The sequence below is a fragment of the Nyctereutes procyonoides genome, unplaced genomic scaffold (genome assembly GCF_905146905.1).
Source record: "Nyctereutes procyonoides isolate TBG_1078 unplaced genomic scaffold, NYPRO_anot_genome, whole genome shotgun sequence".
Classification (NCBI taxonomy): domain Eukaryota; kingdom Metazoa; phylum Chordata; class Mammalia; order Carnivora; family Canidae; genus Nyctereutes; species Nyctereutes procyonoides.
This window is the reverse complement of record NW_026575051.1, coordinates 48,974,018-48,994,478: the sequence shown is the minus strand read 5'-3', so window position 1 is coordinate 48,994,478 and position 20,461 is coordinate 48,974,018. Positions and strand designations below refer to the sequence as shown.

At 38.7% G+C, this 20,461-nt stretch overlaps 1 protein-coding gene across 1 annotated transcript in view; it reads left to right on the top strand.

Moving 5' to 3' along the window:
* The window catches only part of MDN1 (midasin AAA ATPase 1), a 165,071-nt gene that overhangs the window by 97,054 nt on the left and 47,556 nt on the right, over positions 1-20,461 (top strand). The window contains 18 exon segments of the mRNA XM_055329790.1: positions 413-529; positions 1,496-1,704; positions 2,680-2,828; positions 3,180-3,391; positions 3,711-3,931; positions 4,808-4,921; positions 7,999-8,131; positions 9,739-9,854; positions 10,649-10,782; positions 11,452-11,512; positions 11,515-11,608; positions 11,824-11,944; positions 12,306-12,516; positions 12,867-13,098; positions 13,411-13,537; positions 14,170-14,340; positions 18,794-19,008; positions 19,429-19,816. Of these exon segments, the coding sequence (XP_055185765.1) occupies positions 413-529; positions 1,496-1,704; positions 2,680-2,828; positions 3,180-3,391; positions 3,711-3,931; positions 4,808-4,921; positions 7,999-8,131; positions 9,739-9,854; positions 10,649-10,782; positions 11,452-11,512; positions 11,515-11,608; positions 11,824-11,944; positions 12,306-12,516; positions 12,867-13,098; positions 13,411-13,537; positions 14,170-14,340; positions 18,794-19,008; positions 19,429-19,816 (3,025 nt within the window).

Sequence of the window (20,461 nt, the reverse complement as noted above, 5' to 3'; positions counted from 1 at the left end):
ATAATAGAAACTATTCCGGGTCAAGATGATGAGTTTCTCTACCTGGAGATTTTTTCAGAATGTTTGAATTGAAATCCAGGTGTCTTCAAATTGGTTTGATAATGTTAGGAAGTGGAGAGATGGAAGGAGAAAGAAAAAAGAAAGAGCTATAGATCATGGAACAATTTTCCTTAATTTCATTTACTTATTTAACAAATATTTTACATATTTACTGTTTGTAAATCTCTGGAAAGAATGCCTTTGGGAGTGAAAAGGGGATTGGACAGGGAGAGAGAGCACAATTCTATATGGGGGGAGTGGTCTATGCTTAAGGACGACCTGAGTCAGGAGCAGTAGGAGGCCTGTGCGAGGAAAATAGAACCAGTGCAGCGTGTCAGTCTGTCACCATTGTATTTGAATTCTCTTTGTGCAGCCCATCGGTGCTGGATCGTTTGAATGCTTTGCTTGAACCTGGAGGTGTACTCACTCTTAGTGAGAGGGGGATGATAGATGGATCCACTCCCACCATAACACCAAATCCCAATTTCAGGTATTCTTGCCTCTTAAGTTTCTGCTTAAGAATCTGACTGCCTCAATTAAGTAGGACCTTCTTACCTGTTTTATTTATACATCCAGTTATAAGTATGTTCACCCATTTATTGATTCAGTTAGCACTTATTTATTGAGGCTTTGCTATTTGCCAGACTCTGGGATCGCATCAGTAAACAAGAGGGGTCTCCTGGCTGGCTCCGTAGGTAGAACATGTGACTCTTGATCTTGGAGTTGTGAGTTCAAGCCCCATTGTGGGCACAGAGCTTACTTTAAAAAATAATAATAAAAAAATAAGAGAGGTGAGGTCCCTATTGTGGGATGATGGTAAAGGGTAGAAGCAGGGAGACTGATCACAAGTTTTTTGCAGTAGTTCTGGCAAGAGATATGATAGCTTAGACTAGGGTGGCCATATGAGTGGGACTTTCTGATGGATGTGTGGGTTGAAAAAAAAGAGGAAGCAAGGATTTTATACAAGTTTTTGGCTTGGGTAATTGGTAAATATGGGAAAGGAAAGACTGGCAAAGGAGCAGGTTTGACATGGGAAGGTTAGCAGGGAATCCACTGTTTAGCTTTGGAGATGTTGGCTATATGGAGATGTTGCTAGACATATATGAAGGTAATTGTTTCAGGAGAATACACTGCTCCCTTTTCTGATCTCTGTAGGTGAGTTAGAATGATGAATTAGCACTGTCTGATTTGGGGACTATCTGAAAGAATTTATATTCTCAGCATTAAAGGTGCATTGGATAAACAGTTTCTAAGGAGAATAGGTTTAGAGAAACTGATTTTGCTATATTGGTGCATTTTGGCACTAAAAGATAGAATATAGATGAAAATAGCAGAGTTTTAGTTAATGGTATCTCCCTGAAGTTCTAACACATAGGATTTGCCCTCATCAGTTGTTGCTGAGCTGCATCATTGGTTGCAACTGTGATTTTAATTTTTTTTCCCTTTGAATTGCTAGACTTTTTCTCTCGATGGATCCTGTTCATGGAGAAATATCCCGAGCTATGAGGAATCGTGGACTTGAAATCTACATTTCAGGAGAAGGGGATGGAAACATCCCAGATGACCTGGATCTGAAAGTTCTGCTGCACAGCCTTGGGTTGGTGGGGGATAGTGTGTGTGATAGCCTCTTGGCTCTACACACAGAGATCCAAAGCACTGTAGTAGGTAAGGTGCTTGACTTACAGGCCTCTGCAGAGTTTTATTCTTCTAGAAATTCATATGTTTTTTCATTTGACTGCTAATCTAGGAGTTCTTAAATTTAGTGTACATACAAATAGGAATTACCAGAAAAGTCTGTTAAAAATAGAGATGTGCTGATGCCTATCTTCCCCCTAAGAGATTGGGTTCAGTAAATCTGGGTGAGACACAGAAATTAGTATTATAAAGAAGCTCCCCAGATGATTCTGGTAGATTCATTCAGACACTCTTACCTTAAGGAATACTGCTTTAGGCACTAAAATTTGTAAAGTTTATCCCTCTTATCTGGTCATTGAGTCTTTTGAAGATAGAATAAAGAGGGAACTTTGAACTGCTTAAAACAGGTGTTATTTCTTCTAATAAAACCTATCTGTCCAAATATACAGGAACAGGCAAGAATAATAACAAAGGTAATGATAAATGCTATATATTGAGTAACTGCTATGTGTTAGGTTCAATGTCTATTGGTTTTTTAGTTTTCACGTTAATTCTTCATGGCATGTTTTCGTGTTATAGAATAGGGTTCAGAGAGGTTGAATAACTCACCAAAGCCAAACAGTGAGGCTTTGAATGTAGTTCTGTTGGATTTTAAAGTGCATGGTCCTTTATGAGGCCATGCTCATTTTGCTACTTCAGCATTTGTCAACTTTAGATTAAGGATATAAATGACCAGGCTTTGTCCTACTTGTAGTTTTCACTTTCCTGCAGTATGTTTGTGACAGCCAGAAATGGAGGGAGGGAGACAGGATAGGGAAGGAATATGAATGTTCTTATAAGTCCATAATGTGCTGGTGAGACTCTAGATTCTACTTAAAAGGCTTTCTAAGGTAAGTGGGTGGATTGAATGAAACAAAGTTTGATGAGAAGATGAATTTATCTATTTTCATTGGAGATTTTGCAGAATCTGTTGCTCATAGATGGCAATATTTTTTTTCTTTATAGGTTCTCCAACGTCCTCTATTTCAACTCTAATTCAAACAGCCTTATTCATTGTGCAGTACCTACAGCGAGGGCTGAGTTTAGACAGAGCTTTTTCTGAAGTATGCTGGGAAGCATATGTCTGCTCCCAGCATTCACCAGCAAACCAGAAGGTACCATGAAGTATTTCAAACAGCTTTCTCATTTATAACACTTTGCATTATTTGAATGGGGGAAATTCCTTTTATTGATGGTGACTTTAATGAACTGAGAGTGGAGCACTTCAGTTACTCTGTAGTAGAGATCTGGTCTCTAAGTACTTTTCTGGAAAATAGGTTAAATGTAAATATTCTTTGAAACTTAGCTGTCTTTAGGCAAAGTGGAATTTAGCTTGTAGTGTTGAAAATTGAAGACTGTGATGAGAGTTGTGGGATGATCACAAAGGTCCTGGAAAACTATTATTCCTCTTCTACTTTTTGGTAATAGCACTTAGATGTTGCCTTTGTGTTTTTATCTCCTACCAGCTTGCACAGGCTTTACTGGAGAAACATGTTTTTTCTCTTCGAGCACATGAAACCTGGGGTAACTCCATCCTTGCTATGGGCCTGTGGCCAGATTCTCTGCCCTCAGCTCTCTTTGTTACAGAAGACTCTCACCTGTCTGTAGTCCGAAGTGATGGACAGATCTTAGTATATTGCCTTAACAGGATGAGCATGAAAACCAGCAGCTGGGCCAGGTTAGTGGAGCCTTGAGTTTGTGTCTCTTTGGCATCATGACTTTTTTTTGATGGTAGTGGTCATGACCCAACATGTTTGACCGGAATGTTATATGGTCATTTATTACCCAGCTGTTATAGTTTCCTTGTTCATTGTAATATTGCTCCCTATTTATTATTCACTAGATATGTTTTAATTATTCTCCTTTGAAAGGGACTAATCTTTCCCCTATTACTTCTTTGATCTGTTATTTGTAAAGTTATTTTCCTGGTTCTTTAAAATGTAAAATGAAAGTTCATTCTAGTACTGACTTTGCTTTATTTTTCTAATGAATTTCAGGATTCAGCCTCTTACCTTACCCGATTTAGAGAAAATTATGCAGTCTCCTAACCCTGAGAGCTTGAAATTCAGTTCAGTCGAAGTGGATACTTACTGGATTGATGAACCAGATGTTCTGGCCATGGCTGTTAAATTGCTTATAGAACGAGCAACCAATCAAGATTGGATGCTCAGAGTTAAATGGCTTTATCATTTAGCCAAGAATATACCACAGGGGTTGGGTGAGTTGAAAAGCTTAATTTGTATAATAAGTGCATAAGTAAACTATTTTAGTGCCTCAGTAGCTGTATTATCCTGTGAAGATACTTAAAATTGTATCTGGGAGATCTAGCAATAAATTTGTTACCTGGCCTTACTATTTGTATAGCTGTTAAAAAAAATTAAGGCATGTAACTGCCCTTAGATGTGTCCTAAGAGAAACTTTGCCCCTGTGTAATCCTTAGCATTTCATGGTCTTCCACTTTTCTATCAAATCCAAAAGGAAAATGTACTATATCATGTTACTGCTTATTTTTTGAACATGCTGCTATACAACCATCCTATCTGGGGAAGGTTGTTTTTGGTAAACTTCATTTGCCTTAAAGTGCTTAGGAGACTTATTTTAGTTCCAGTATTCTAAGTTGTCCTGCTTAATTTCCTTGTACTTTTTTTTTCATTTTAAGAGGAAAAACCAACCTTAACAACATTACATGGGTTGCAAAGTACAGGACTTGGAATTTGTTGGTAGAACTTGTTGCCTAAAGTAGTAGAGTTTATATGAACCTTTCTATCCATGAGAACTTAGCCAAAGAATATGTGTATTATATTATGCATGTGATCTGTCTAAAATTGTATAGAGAGAATTTGTATTTTATCTGCATTGTCCTGTATGAGAGCTACTAGCCACAGGTAGCTACTAAAATGTAAATATAAATTAATTAAAGTTAAATAAAATCTAAAATCCAGTCCTTAGTTGCACTGGCCACATTTCACATGCTTACTAACACAAGACTAATGGCTGCCCTCACACTGCAACTATAGGATGTTTCCATTATTGCAAAAAGTTTGCTTGGACAGCCCCACTTTAGATATTAACATTATTTCTCCTTTCTCCACAGAATCAATACAGATTCATTTGGAAGCCAGTGCTGCATCTCTTAGGAATTTTTACTCAAATTCTCTCTCAGCTGGGGTCAGTAATGTCATCAAAATATTACAACCAAATATAACAGGTACTGTACCTGATTTAATTTCGAGTTCAGGAAATGCACAGTTTAGGAAATTGGTCCATTGAGTCCATGGAAAAAGACCTGTCACAACTGCCACTATAATAAACACTGTATTTTGTAAGACTCAATGTATCCAGATGCAAATTCCACTTTTTTTGTTTGAAACTATCCATTTATTCTTTAGTCTTTGAAAGAGGATGGTGATATACAACATAGGGGGAGAAAATGGGAGTTGGAAGACTGGTCTGTGGTCCCAACTCAGCCACAAACTGGCTTCATTTGGAAACCATCATTCATATTTACTTCCTATGTTTGAATAATAGGGGAATTAAATTCATTTTTCTGGGTCCCTTCCCCCCAAAGCATTCTGTTACTTATTAGTGTTGTTAACAGAAAGGGTTTTAAGCTATGGGTATATTGTGTGAATTACCTCAGAAGATACAAAACCTTAATAAACTTTTTAAAGCCTTAAATATAAAGTTATAAAACCATAATGATAAAATAAATAGTCATTCAAGGTATCTAATCAAATGAGGCATTCAGGGACACCTGGGTGACTCAGCTGTTGAGCGTCTGCCTTTGGCCCAGGGAATGATCCTGGGTCCCGGGATCAAGTTCCGCATTGGGCTCCCTGCGTGGAGCCTGCTTCTCTCTGTCTCTGTCATTCTCTCTCTCTCTCCCTCTGTCTCATGAATAAATAAATAAAACCTTAAAAAAAAAAGCAAATGAGGCACTCAGAACTTATTTTTTTATTTTTATTTCCTAAAAAGACTATTTAAGAGACAGAGGATAGGTGGGGGGAGGGGCAAAGACAGAGGGAGAAGCAGAGTCCCCATTGAGTGGGGAGAGCCTGACTTGGGGCTTGATCCTGGGACCATGAGCGGAGTGGAAGTCAAACACTACTGACCTAGCCACCTGGGAGCCCCCAGAATTTATTTTTAATTAGAGTAAGATTCTTTTACTTGAAGAGAATAATATGAAGTTGGTTGAACATAAGCATTAATGAGGAAATTAGGGACATGTTCACAGAACCAGGTTTTTAATTTCCCATCCCTATCTTCATTTGATATAGATCAAAACATACCATTGGGGATCCCTGGGTGGCGCAGCGGTTTAGCGCCTGTCTTTGGCCCAGGGCACGATCCTGGAGACCCGGGATCGAATCCCACGTCGGGCTCCCGGTGCATGGAGCCTGCTTCTCCCTCTGCCTGTGTCTCTGCCTCTCTCTCTCTCTCTGACTATCATTAAAAAAAAAAAATACCATTGCCATTTGGTTTAGAAGAAAACATGCATGATGCTTTTGTGCTACACCAGTTGTCTTTTGTACACTAAAGGTAACAGGTAAACGTTTGGGAAGAAATCAAATAATAGGGAAAACTCTGTAGTGGTCATGTTGTGGCTGAACTAAATCATGGTTTCCCAAGTATGAAAGAATTTTGGTCTTTGGGAATAGTTCTAGACTAGAGTAGCAGTTTCCCTTTTTAGCAGGTATCATTTGCCCACTGTTGGAACATAGTAGGTATGCCTTCATCTTCCTTTTTAAGTGTATATCTTTGGATCATGTAGTCTTACTGGACTTTGGAATGTGAGTTTCCTCCATGTACTTTGCTGTTCACAGTAGGCATTTGTTAGTCTACTGTATAGTAGATAACCTTTATTTACTATTATTTATTTTTAAAGTTTTTATATGTTAATTGAATTTAAATTGCTGTATCATTAGTTTCAGAAGTAGAAGTCAGTGATTCTTCTATAATACCCAGTGCTCATTATGTCCTACGCCCTCTTTAATGTCCATCAGCCAGTTATACCCTCCCCCCTTCCTCCTCTTCTCCAGAAACCCTCAGTTTGTTTCCTGTGATTAAGAGTCTCTTAATGGTTTGTCTCCCTCTCTTGTTTTATTTTTTCCTTTCTTTCCCTATGATCCTCTGTTTTGTTTCTTAAATTCCACATATCAGTGAGATCATATGTCTTTCTCTGATTGACTTATTTCACTTAGCATAATACCGTCTAGCTCCATCCATGTCATTGCAAGTGGCAAGATTTCTCTTTATTTGGTGGCTGAGTAGTATTCCATTGTATACATCTATATACCACATCTTCTTTATCCAATACATTCATCTGTCGATGGACATCTGGGCTCTTTCCTAGTTTGACCATAGGGGACATTGCTCCTATGACCACTGGGGTGCAGGTACCCTCTTCAGATGGTAGATACCTTTAAAACTTGAAGTGCTCCACTGACCTACCCAGCCGCCTTGAAGTTTATGTTACCTTTGTTTTGTTCTGCCTCCCTTCTTTGAGTTCTCACAGCCTCTGGAGAAAAGTCAGATCTGATCACTGCTGCCTTACAGAAGAGGTGCCAAGTTTAAGCCGAAGAAGCAGCAGATGCCACATTCTCTGATTATAAAGAAAGGGCTTTTTTAAATAATAAAATAATCTTGAGGGGTTTTTTTTTTGTGTGTGTGTATGTATTTTAAAGATTTATTTATTTTTGAGAGTGCACCTGTGCTTGCAAGTTCAAAGAAGAGGGGGACATGTAGAAGGAGAGGACTCTCAGGCTGACTCCATGCATGCACAGGATCTGACACAGGTCCCATGACCCTGAGATCAGGACCAGAGCTGAAATAAGAGTTGGACACTGAACTATGCCACCCAAATGCTCCTTGAATTGATTTTCTTTTTGAAATCAAATAATGAGACATATTTATTCATTTTTCCACCACGTAAGTTAGTTTTTTGAAGGTAATGACAGCAGATTGGGTGATTAAGCTCATGAATTGTTTTTGGAGCAAGTGACTGTATTGGTTGGAATGCTTATGTTCCAGAGAGATTACTTTATATCCTACAGTGGAATGAATTTTCAGGACTAGTAGAAATCTTTCATTTAGAAAGGAAAGTGTAAAAGCAGTTTGATTTTACTTTTCTAATGCTGTGTGCTGAAACTAGCAATTTTCCTATTCTGTCCCTTCCCCATCAGAACTGAATATGATCAAATTAAGATAGTAAAAATCTTCAATTGAAGTTTTCTAGGCAAAGAGTTTAACTCCAAAATTCTACTTTTTGTTTTATATTTTCACCAGATGAATTTGTGATTCTTTTGGATCCCCGATGGAATATGCAGGCCTTGGACATCATTAAAAATTCAATGGACTTTGATCCACAAACAGACCAGCCTGAGCAGCTCTTTGCCCTTTTAGAGTCTGTTGCGAACAAGTAGGTGAAGCCTGATATTCTGAGCACTGTTTACCTCATTGTACAATATAGCTTTACAGATTATACCTTTTCTAAACTCTGTCAAGTTTAGCTTACATGTGTTTAATCTTCTGAACCCGAGAAGTGGTGGATATTAGGTGGGATTTCCTTCATTGCTGCTTCTCCTTTATGCTCTCTGCTCATTCAAGTAATTCTGGCTCTGGTATCAAAATGCCTATAAATTTTGCAAGTTTTTAATAATTTAATAGGATGCTTTTAGAGATATACCAGCTTAACGTTAATGTTGCCTTTATTTTGCAATTAATCCTTTATCATAGGATAGTCATGCTTCAATTGTTTTCTATTCCTGATTTGCAGCAGCTCCTCCCATTTTCACCTGCTCATTCTTTCACAGGTCCTTTCCTCAGCCTTCCACATCACTTCCCATGTTGGAGAAATATGTAGCACCTGTACGCTCACCTACACACTCAACATACAAATTTATCTAATTGTTTCATAGGCTGGTCTTTCCTCACATTTAATACAATGGCCAGCATTATTTTTTTAATTGACTATCTGTAATGTAATACTTTTTTTTTTAATATAGTGAAAAAATTTATAGCTGGCTGGACTCAGTTTAGATGATCCCAATTTTGTTGGCAACATCCAAAGCATAGTCAGGAGGCAGTCAAACATATGCTTTCTTCTCTCCATCAGGCCTGATTAAGGTGTTTACCTTGGCCACATCAGTGTCATAGAGATTCTTCACAGCCTGTTTGATCTGGTGCTTACTGGCCTTAACATCCACAGTGAACACAAGTGTGTTGTTGCCTTCTGTTTTCTTCATGGCTGACTCAGTAGTCAGGGGGAACTCGATGATGGCATAGTCATCAGGCTTGTTTCTCCTGGGGGCACTCTTTTGAGGATATTTGGGCTGCCTTCTATGACGCAGGGTCTTGGGTCATCGGAATGTAGGTGACATGTGGATCTTCTATTTTTTTGTGACTGTCCATGCTTTTCAGCACCGCTTTCATAGCTTTCAAAGCCTTTGCTTTGGCAGGGGGACGGGTTTCCTTCTTTGCCTTTGGTGCCATCTTCATGAAAGCAATGTAATACATTTTTAAAACTAATTTTGTAATTGAGGTATAATGTACATTATAGAAAAGTACACTTAATAATGAGTATATTTGGTTTCGATGGATTTTCACAAAATGAACTCATGCATGTGGTATGAAGTAGCACTTCAAAGGCCCTCTTGTCTCCCCCTCCTAGTAGCTTCCCCATCTGCCTCCCCAGATAACTTCTAACACTGGAGATTAATTTTATTTTGGCCGCTTTTAAGAGTTGATAGGGCCGTTTGTCAGGTCACAGTAAAGCCTGGCAGTTTACCCAAATGCAGGTTTTCCCAGTCATCTTTCCCCCCTTTTTCACCCCTACCCCCAACTCAGTCATCATCACTTTTCACCTCCATCTCTTCAATCCAGAATTTGCAGGGGTTGGAAGTGAATGACAGGTTGAAGGAGATTGATGTTCCAAGCATTCTCAAGATTTTAGCAGTTAGAGGATGTGATTGCCAAGTAGTATACACCAATAACTGAATATTTGTTATATTATTGATCTCATTTCAGGACAATCCTATATCTTGACCGGGAAAAACGGATTTTTACTGAAGCAAATTTGGTTTCCACTGGTGGCAAAAAGCTAAGAAATAGTGTTTTGAGAATGTCCTTTGAATTCCATAAAGGTAAGAAGTTTAACCTTTTGTATTCTTGAGTTATGCATCTGATCACAGAATGTCTCTAAAGGTAAGAGACGTTCAGCAGCTGCTGCCGTTTTCTGATTCTTTTTGATTTGCTGGCCTAATTTATTCAGTAATAATGACTAACTGCTTTGTTACATGTTCTTGATTTCACTTAACTTTTTATAGCAACCTTGCATGGTACACCATGGTCCTATGCTGTGAAAGAGGAGAAGGATGTATAGAGATCCTCATGGTCAGATCTCTAGCAAGTAATAGAGCTAGAATTTGAAATCTAGATCTGTTGGCTCAAAATGTTCATGCTCCTAACTATTTGGCTATAGGTTCTTTCTTCATTCTTCCTTTATTTTTTAAATTGAAAATATATCTGTGATTGTCAGAGAAAATTTGGACTATATTGAAGCATAAAAATAGAAGTCTGTCTTTGAAGACGTTATTGTTAATAGTACATTCATTTGTATCTTCTCCTCTGTGCTGTCTATTCTTTCAAACATACATACACTTCGATTTGTTTTGTATTTAAACAAGTACTTATATAAAATCTGCATTGTTTTAAAATTTTCATTTTTCATTAAGACATTAAGAACTTCTGTAGATATGCATACCTGATTTGCTAAGTTTAATATAATAGTAGACTAAGAAATTACTTTCAATTTTGACCTTTCAAAATTGACCTTTGTACTAAAGATGCAGTTAAGTTGCATGTTACAGTTGATTTTGATAATATCCAGGGATTAATTTAAATCTGATCGAATGTTCTTATTTATGTCAACTCTAAGATCCAGAGAGCTATCACAGCTTGCCCCATGAAATTGTGGTCAACCTTGCTGCTTTTTTTGAACTTTGCGATGCACTAATCCTGCTCTGGGTACAGTCCTCTCAGGGGGTGGTGTCTGATGCCATTGTCATTAAGGTGAGGAAATGTACTTCATGTTTTTATTTTTGTGCTAAGAGAAATATTTCAGATTCTTGGAGAAATGAACTACAGTGTTGTTATATGCCCAATATTACTTGAGAAATTTAATATATCTTAACAGTTTTAAATATATATATATACATATTTTAGAACTTTATGGGTATATAACTAGCATAATAAATAGCATATATATGAAGTGTAGAATTTTATGTTTTGACATGTATATGTCTATGAAACCATTACCATAATAGTGAACATACCTAATAACCTCAAGCCTTCCTTCATGTTCTTTTGTATTCCCTTTCTCTCCCTTCCCCCCACACAAACATCCATTAATGTGCTTTTGGTTCCTATAGATCAGTTGTGTTTTCTAGCATTTTATATAAATGGAGTCATGCATTATACTTTTCTGTCTGGCTTCTTACACTCAAAACAGTTATTTTGAGATGCATCCAGATTGTTTCGTATCAGTTCATTCCTTTTTTTATTGCCAAGTAATATTCCATCAAATGTATGTACTACAATCCATTCATCTCTTGAAGAACCGTGGAATTTTAATTTATTTTTTAATCCACTTAAGCCTTCTTAGTCATCATCAATTGAAATATGTTTCTTGTGTTTTTACGGAGAAATGTTTGTGAGTAATTTGGTTTACTTTGTTTTTAGATCTTGGATTCTGTGCGGTGGCGGGACCGGTTTTGGACTGTGGCTGACACAGTAAAAGTGGATACCCCGGCTTGGCCCTGCTTGCCCTGCACTGGCACTGGGTTTTAAAACATTTGGTCCGTCAAATCCCCCACCTCCTAATGAACCATGAAGACAAGTAAGAGTCATTTAGAGTAATGATGTCAGTATGTACATCTATGATAATAAAGAGAAAAGGGTTTGGAATTTAAACTTTTCTTCTTGCTTTACTTTGGTTTATTCCGTTGGCCTATTGGTGAATGTAAATCAAATGTAAATGATATCTCTACTCTGTCTCTACTATCCAGCATTTCCCCTTTTCCTTACTTCCCTCTGCTCTTTTCCGCTTTAAAGATACTACAAAGAGGTTCAGACGGTCTCAGAACATATTCAGAATTGCTTGGGGAGCCCGACTGGTGGCTTCACTGGTATAAAGAAGTTGCAGAAGTTCCTGGGACGACCATTTCCTTTTAAGGTATAATTAAGAAACATGTAGTAAACACAAAGATCTGACCTCTTCTGAAGTTCTCCTGGAGCATGAGGCCTGCCATTCAACTAGACTTATCCTTGCCTAAATGTATAACTTCTAAGTGTTCACTGAATACTATTAACTGATTTGTTAAGTGTTAACATCTTGCTTATTGTTGACAGTATTAGTCTGGGTGGTGTTTTAACTTTATTACTGTAAAATCTGAGAGCAGCAGGGGTAAACTAACTGTATGTTTTCTAGAAGCACTGTGGAAATACTTAAAATTTTTTCTTAGATGTGAACAGGCTGCTAAAAAGAATCTCATTTTTCCTCTATAAGTCGGTTCTCCTGGGTTTTGTTGTTTCAGAACAAGCTGGTGGTGGAATGTTTTTCTCAGTTGAAAATCCTTAACAAAGCGCTTGCCATAAGGGAGCGGATGCCTGCCCTTGGGGAAAGTGGATGGTGGGAAGACATTAATCGTCTCCAAGTGGTTGCTTCCGAATGGACTTTTAAAAAAAGTCTCTTGCAGGCCTGGGGATTGGTCCTCAGAGCTAATATTCTGGAAGATGCCAATCTAGGTAATATACTCTGGAGTTTAACCTACTGACAGGTGTTCCAGGAGTATCTCTTGCCCAGTAGCCAATAAGTTTTAAGTTTTTCCCTTAGATTTTCTTCTTACTGTTTCACTTTCTTCCTTTTTTCTTTCCTCTTTTTGTATGCTATAACTACAATTAAATAAGTGCCAGGCATAGAGATGAACTTTACATATATTATGTAATTCTCTCATCAGAATTGTGCAGGTATTAACATCATTTTACAAGTACAAAGCTCAAGCTTAGTTTAAGCTCACAGTCACATGACTAGTTGGGAATCTAAGCCTGTTCTGTTTATCACTATGCTATAATGTTGCATGTGTCTTTTTGTCCAGATGAGTTGAAGAATCTTGTGAATGCTCATTGTTTAGAACTAAAAGCCAAAGGAATTTCATTTGATTTTCTGGAGAAAAAGCACAATGAAGCTTCCTCCGTGTTCCAACCAGACTTTACCTCCTTAATCCAGCTTACCAGGAGTGTTCAGTTGTGGCCTGCGATGGAGTACCTGGCTATGCTTTGGCAGTACAAAGTGGTAGCTGATTTTATGACACAGGCCTGTCTAAGAAGGTAAGCCATTTTCCTCTGGGGGACTTTTTTTTCTTGTTTGATTATTCTCTGTATCCTAATGTGAAACAAAGTACAGACTTAAAGGGGACTAGTTACTGAAAGACAACAAGAGAAGTCAGTTGCCACTGATTCTTTGCCTATTTTGATTCCACCTCTATAAGTTACTGGGTGTTATTCCAATAGAATTGCTGTCTGTTTTTTAATAGATGCACTCTAAGTTCTGTGTGTTCCATCTTCCCATACATAATAGATTTTTAGCACTTTATTGATAGCCGACAGCCCATCCTTTCTTCCTCTTTATTTGTGGAACAGATCCAGCAAAAATCAGCAACCCCAGATAGATGAGGAGATAAGTCATCACATCACATTTTGTCTTAAGCACACACCAGTTGCTCCGCAAGAGCTTCGAGACCTTTGGTCCTTACTGCACCATCAGAAGGTAAAAACCAAAATCAAAAGGGAAATAAACCTCTATACTATGAGCCAATTAGACTTATTGTGACAGACTGGTTGCAGAATGGTTTATTTATGTCCAAAACTCCAATCTTACTTGAATTAACTTTCAAAGGGGGAGAATTTTGAGTGTTTTTTGCAGTAATTATCTGTGTATTTCCCAGCTCTTCCTAGAATCATTCTATTAGGTTTCCAGTTAAATGAGGCTAAAATATTTGCTTATTTTTATTGTTTGTGCAAAAACATAGTGGGTGAGTGTTTTTAATCTTTCCCCCAAGAATTGAATGTGAGTAGTGGTAAACTACAGTTAATATAACTTCATTAGTACAACCTTAATTTTTTTATGATGCTCTATTCATTTATCTGTTTTCCTGATATTATAATCATGTGATTCACTTATATTTCCTCCTGTACCTCATAAAAGCAGATCTCAGTTTTATAAAATTATCATCAATAAGATAAGTGGCTTAACCAAGATGACCAGGGTGGCAGAAAATCAGGGACATTAGAATTAACACCTTTAGACCCATGTTAATTTTAGATGATTTATAAGACAGAAACCTCATAACTCGGTTTATGGAATTTTTCTCAGATATCCTCTTATCTATTTATCTCTAGGTGTCTACCGAAGAAATTACTTCGTTGTGGTCTGACTTATTTAATTCCATGTTTGGGTCTTTTTGGAGCAGTACTGTGACTACAAATCCAGAGTACTGGCTAACGTGGAGCCCTCTGCCTGATATACAGCAGAGGGAGATGCCTAGGTCCCTTCTGGACTCCACATTGAAGGTTTGTTGGCATAAAATCATGAAGATGTTTGATGGTGGAAAAATTTTTTGATCTAGCAATAAATATTTATTCCAAGGACAGAGGAACAACTAAATAAGTGACTCTCTAATACTTTATTTTCTGCAGGATGTTAATAAACCTTCAAAAAAGATATTCTATCTTAAATTATTTCAAAAATTAAAGTAAATAAAGTTAAATGACTTCACTGAGGGTACCTGAATTAAAGTAAATAAAGTTAAATGTCTTCACTCAGGGTACCTGAGTGCTTCAATGGTTCAGTTGTTTGAGCATCTGACTCTTGTTTTCAGCTCAGGTCAAAATCTCAGGGTCATGAGATTGAGCCCTGCATTGGGCCCTACACTCAGCTCAGAGTCTGCTTGGGGATTCTTCTCCCCCCTCCCCCTCTAAGCTTCCCCTGCTCATGTTTTCTCTAAAATAATAGTCTTCACTTTATTCTCTAAATAAAATATCTTTTCTAGTCACATTTATACAAATATATGTGTGTATATGTGTGTGTATATACAGTTGACCCTTGAACAACACAGGGTTTGAACTGAACAGGAGGTCACTTACACATGGATGTTTCCCAATAAATATGTATTTTATTTGTGACTGAAAAGTAAGGTAGAAGTTGCCAAATGCCTAGAAGCAAAGGGAAGTTAGATACAGGGAAGGCTGGAACAAAAGGGCCATCATCTTATTCTGGTACTCCTTATCCTACTACATGTGCAAAACTTGGTCATTGAGGTATTGAATGGTGAAAGAGGTGCAAAGGAACTGACGGGCTTGGGGGGTGAATTCTCACTACAGTGGTAGGACCTATCACTGGCCAGAGTTGGCCAAGGACAACAGAATGATAACCTGCCTCCTCCCTGAAGTAAGAAGTCTAGGAGAACCAGGGGGTAGGATGAGCACTAAACAGGATTCTTGGTGACAGAGGGGACTGCGGGGAGGAGTTGTTATCCATGGTACTGAAAGTCTGAGGCAGGGAATTAATACCACAGGGATAGTGGCAGCTGGCTCACTGCTTGCCACCATTTTCTGTAAGCAGGAACGGTGTTAGAACTTGGAATAGGGGCCAGGTGGAGCAAGTGGCCAGGAAAGGTGAGTAAAGGTGCTCTGCCTTCCCTGGTTCTTTGCCTTTCTCTGGACTCTATGTGGAAGGAGATTCTGCATTCTTTGCTATAGTAGCAAGTAGCAGATAGCACTCTAGGGTCCAACTTTGCCAACTTTGGTTGGAGATCAGAAGGCCTGTGTGTCTTTTTCTACAGTATTGTACATAGTTAGGGTTTTGGGTAGTTAACCATTAAATACATGGGGTTTTTTTTTTATGTATGTGGTGGGGTGGGGGTGGGGGATTGGCATTCCTAACCCCTGTGTTGATTGAGGATCAACTTTACATCTATATATAGAATTCTGTAGAAATAAGTATTATTTGCTCTGTATCTTATTTACATACATTTTGTATTAAATGTATACATAAAAATAAGATCGCTTTCTTTGTTCATATGTCATGGAAACATGTCATTCCAGCTTATACTTTGTAAGGTATGCCATTGTTCAAATGTGCTGGAATTTATTTTAATCACTTATTCATAAATGTTGAGGTTTTTTGCCTTTATTTCTCCCTTTCCTATAATAAAAACTAGAATTTATTCCTTGGTTAGAATGTCTGTACAGTTAAAGAAATTTATGGCTATTCTCAGAATGTCTGGGCAGGTGGTTTTTAGCAGTGGTTTTTGTTTTTCACACACACATACATCTCCCCACCTAGTTTTTATTTAAATTCCAGTTAACATACAGAGTAACACTAATTTCAGGTGTAGAATTTAGTTACCTGGTACTCCTCACAAGTGCCCTCCTTAACACCCATCTCCAGGCCCCTTCCCCTGTAATAACTGTCATTTTGTTTCCTATGTTGAGTCTGTTTCTTTGTTTGCCTCTCCCCGCCCTCCCCCCATCATCATTTGTTTTGTTTCTTAAATTACACATATGAGGGATCCCTGGGTGGCGCAGCGGTTTGGCGCCTGCCTTTGGCCCAGGGCGCGATTCTGGAGACCCCGGATCGAATCCCACGTCGGGCTCCTGGTGCATGGAGCCTGCTTCTCCCTCTGCCTATGTCTCTGCCTCTTTCTCTCTCTCTGTGTGACTATCATAAAATAAATAAAAATTAAAAAAAAATTAAAAAAAATTACACATATGAGTGAAACCATATATTTGTCTTTCTCTGACTGACTTAGTTCACTTAGCAAAGTATTCTCTGGCTCTGTCCATGTCGTTGCAAATGGCAATATTGCATTCTTTTTTTTTTTTATGGTTAAGTAATATTCCAGTGTGTAAATTTTATCCATTTACCAGTTGATGGACATTTGGGCTGTTTCCATAATTTGTCTATTATTGATAATGCTGCTATCAACAGGGTGTGTTTTTTACTTTGTCAAACATGCTAGGAGCTGGTAAAGGAGGATCACAAAGCCCAGGATAATCACAGGAAGACTTAGGACTAGAGCACAATTTCACTTATTATGTAATCTATTTATTTACATTTTTGACACACTAGGTGTTACCAGCATATTTAATTATTGCTAATCAGTTTTAAAAAATCTTGTTTGAATTTGTTCTCATTATTTTTTTAGATTAAACATCTTTATATGTATGTATATTTCCTTTCATGTATTTTTCAGTCATGTTTACTGCTCATTTTGTTAAAAAATGAAGTCATCATTTTCATATTGAAGATCTCTTTATAAAAATTATAGATATTAAACCTTTACCCACCATATGGTTAGAAATATATTTCTAGTGTTATCTTGTCTCTCAGGTTTTTTTTTTTTTAAGATGTTATTTATTTATTTATTTATTCACGAGAGACACAGAGAGAGAAAGAGACACACAGGCAGATGGAGAAGTAGGCTCCATGCAGGGAGCACGATGTGGGACTCGATCCTGGGATTCCAGGATCACGCCCTGGGCCGAAGGCAGGCACTCAACTGCTGAGCCACCCAGGCATCCCATCTCTCTCAGGTTTTATAGTGTTTTCTTTTCAAATATTCTACCCCCTTTCTATTTTCTGGCTTTGATGTCATGCTTTTAAAAAAATGTCTTCTGGGGCAGCCCAGGTGTCTCAGCGGTTTAGTGCCACCTTCGGCATGGGGCGTGATCCTGGAGACCTGGGATCAAGACCTGCATCAGGCTCCCTGCATGGGGCCTGCTTCTCCTCTGCCTCTGCCTCTGTCTCTGCCTCTCTCTCTCTCTCTCTCTCTCTCTCTCTCTCTCTCTCTCTGTGCCTCTCGTGAATAAATAAATAAGATCTTTAAAAAATAAAAATAGTCTTCCCCTTCCCTTTCCCTAGAGGTGAAAACCATTTGCCTAAAATTTTTTGTATATTTTTGTTTTATATTTAAATCATTAGTTATATCTGGATATCTTATTTTGTGAGGTAGGTATATAAATATTTTATACAAACAGTATATCTAAAAGCAGCATAATAACACCACATTTGATTATCCTTTCGACTCATTTGAAATGCCACCTTTATCATACCTTATTCCCACAGATGTTCATGGATTTGTTTGGGACTCTTCTGTTCTCTTGCTCTATCAAAATTATCTTTTAAATTAATTAAAAAATTTTTTTTCATTACCTCTGTACCCTTCATGGGGCTCCAATTCATGACCCTGAAATCAAGAGTGGCATATTCTTCTGACTAGGCCCAGCCAGGCATCCTTCAAAATTGATTTCCTTATTGTAGAATATTTCTGAAAGCCTTCAGTGAGAAATCTTGTGAATTCCCGAGAGTTACAGAGTATATACAGTGTTTCCCATCTTATGTATTTAACCACTTAATCCTTTGCTGTAGATAGCTATTACTGTGTCCCAGATGAACAGTCCAAGGAGCACAGGTTTAACAAACTTTGTCCCTGGCTCTTAACATTTATCTTCTAGCTCTACTGCAAGAATGGTCTTGATGCCCAGGTTGGAGGGATTTTCTTGCATTAGTAAAGCACCAGTTGTTCCTCATTCTTTGAGAATGGAGTCTGTTTCTTTAAAGCCTAACACCTTAAAAAAAAAAAAAAAGTCTAACACCTGACACCGTTCTGCACTCTGGTTGATGTTTACCTGGTTCTAGCAACTTGAACTTCCTTTTTTTTTACTCCCTTTCTTCCTCTGAAGTGCTCAGTGCTGCTTGTTAAAATCCTTTTAATTTCTTTTTTTTTTTTTTTAAAGATTTTATTTATTCATGAGAGACAGAGAGAGAGAGGCAGAGACACAGGCAGAGGGAGAAGCAGGCTCCATACAGGGAGCCTGTTGTGGGACTCGATCCTGATCCTGGGTCATCCAGGGTCTCCAGGATCATGCCCTGGGCCGAAGGCGGGGCTAAACCGCTGAGCCACCCAGGGATCCCAAATCGTTTTAATTTCTAAAAGATACATGACTCCTCTCTGTCCATCAGGGCCCCAGCAGTCTCAGTAGAGCCATATTCTCCAAGTGCTGCTTTGAAGTCTTGACCAGCAGCTGCAGAGCAAGTCCTTGGGATGTGAGTGGCCTCCCTATCCTATCCTCCTCACATGTCATCCTGGGAGAATGGGTTGAAAGAGCCCAGCAGCTCCAGGACATCAGCATGGCGCTTTGGACCAACATGGCTGTGCCTTCAGTCACAGAATTCAGGTATTCTTGCCCTCCCCTGCCCTGCTCCCAGGTAGACTGTAAAGTTCTGTCTTTTTTATAGAGCATGTAGCAGAGAACTCAGTCATAACTTGTTTCTGTAGTGGCTAGTTTTGATGGCTGAAGACAAGTATATTTTCTGACTGGATCAGCAGGTTTTTAGCCCATGACAAGTTATTAGGAGTTGGCTCACTAGCCAACTGGATATCTGGATATCCTGAACCAACCTCTGTTGGTTTTAAGCTTATTGTGATAGAGCGGTGCTTAGAAAAGCATGTAAGGTTACTTGAGAAATTCACCGCTAAGTGGTGAATTAGTGCAGTAATGCGATCTACCCTGTCATTTTCTGAAAGAATGATAGTTGTGAGAAAAGAGTGCTGTTTGATGTAATGCAAGCCCTTAAGTGCTTCCTTATCTCTACAGACGCACAGATTCCCAGCTCCAGGGGCTTGTGCTGTGTCGGCACCTGGCAGGTTTGACAGAGCTGCTCCCTGAACCCCAGCGGCAGGAGTATATGCAGAACTGCGAACAGCTGCTGCTCGGGGACAGACAAGCTTTCCAGCATGTGAGCCAGACTCTTGGAGACATGGCTGGACAGGAGCCTCTGCCCAAAGAGCTGCTATGCCTCTTGCTTACTTCCTTGCGCCACTTGTTTGGGGAAGGGGATATTAAACAGGACCTCTCCGAGCCAGCCCATCGTGGGAGCCTCTGGGTGAGCCTTGGCTTGCTCCAGATTCAGACGTGGCTTCCGCAGGCACGCTTTGATCCTGCAGTGAAGAGGGAATACAAGCTCAAGTATGCTAAGGAAGAGGTATGGAGGGGTGAGAATTTGGAGCATGGGGCTCCATCCCTGACTTAGTATATTACTCCTTTTATTGCCTTTTGAATGCTTAGAGCACCAGAGAGATGATTTTGCATAGGCTGCCCTGTGATATCCCAGGAGTGTGTTCTAATGACTGCATTTTCCTCTTTGAGAATTCCTCTGAGTAAGCTTAGGTATTTGGAGGGGTCCTTCCTAAGCTTCTGATGTATTTGCCAATAGACTACAGTAGGCAGAGGTCACGACAGTTGAACATCTATCTGAGGCATTGCCAGAGAACTAGTGGTATCTCTCTTATACATACTCCCTCTATCTGAACTAAGTCGAATATTTGGACTTGGATAACTTCTTCAGATGTGGTATGGTATTCCTCAGCTTTGAACTTTTGGTTTGTTATCTAAAACTCAAGGATCAAGTAGATTTAGATTATGTGGTATCCCTTGATATTTGAACTTCTGACCAAACTCAGGAGCTGAATATATAAAGATAGTGATAGAATTTTCCTTCTTCAAAATGTGGAACTAGTATATGAGTTGGTAAAGACTAAGCTGCTATAGCAGAGTCCTTAGAAGTTCAGCAGTATAAATAAGGTAGTTTCTTTTCCTAATAGCTCTAAGGTGAGTGGTCCAGGTTAAT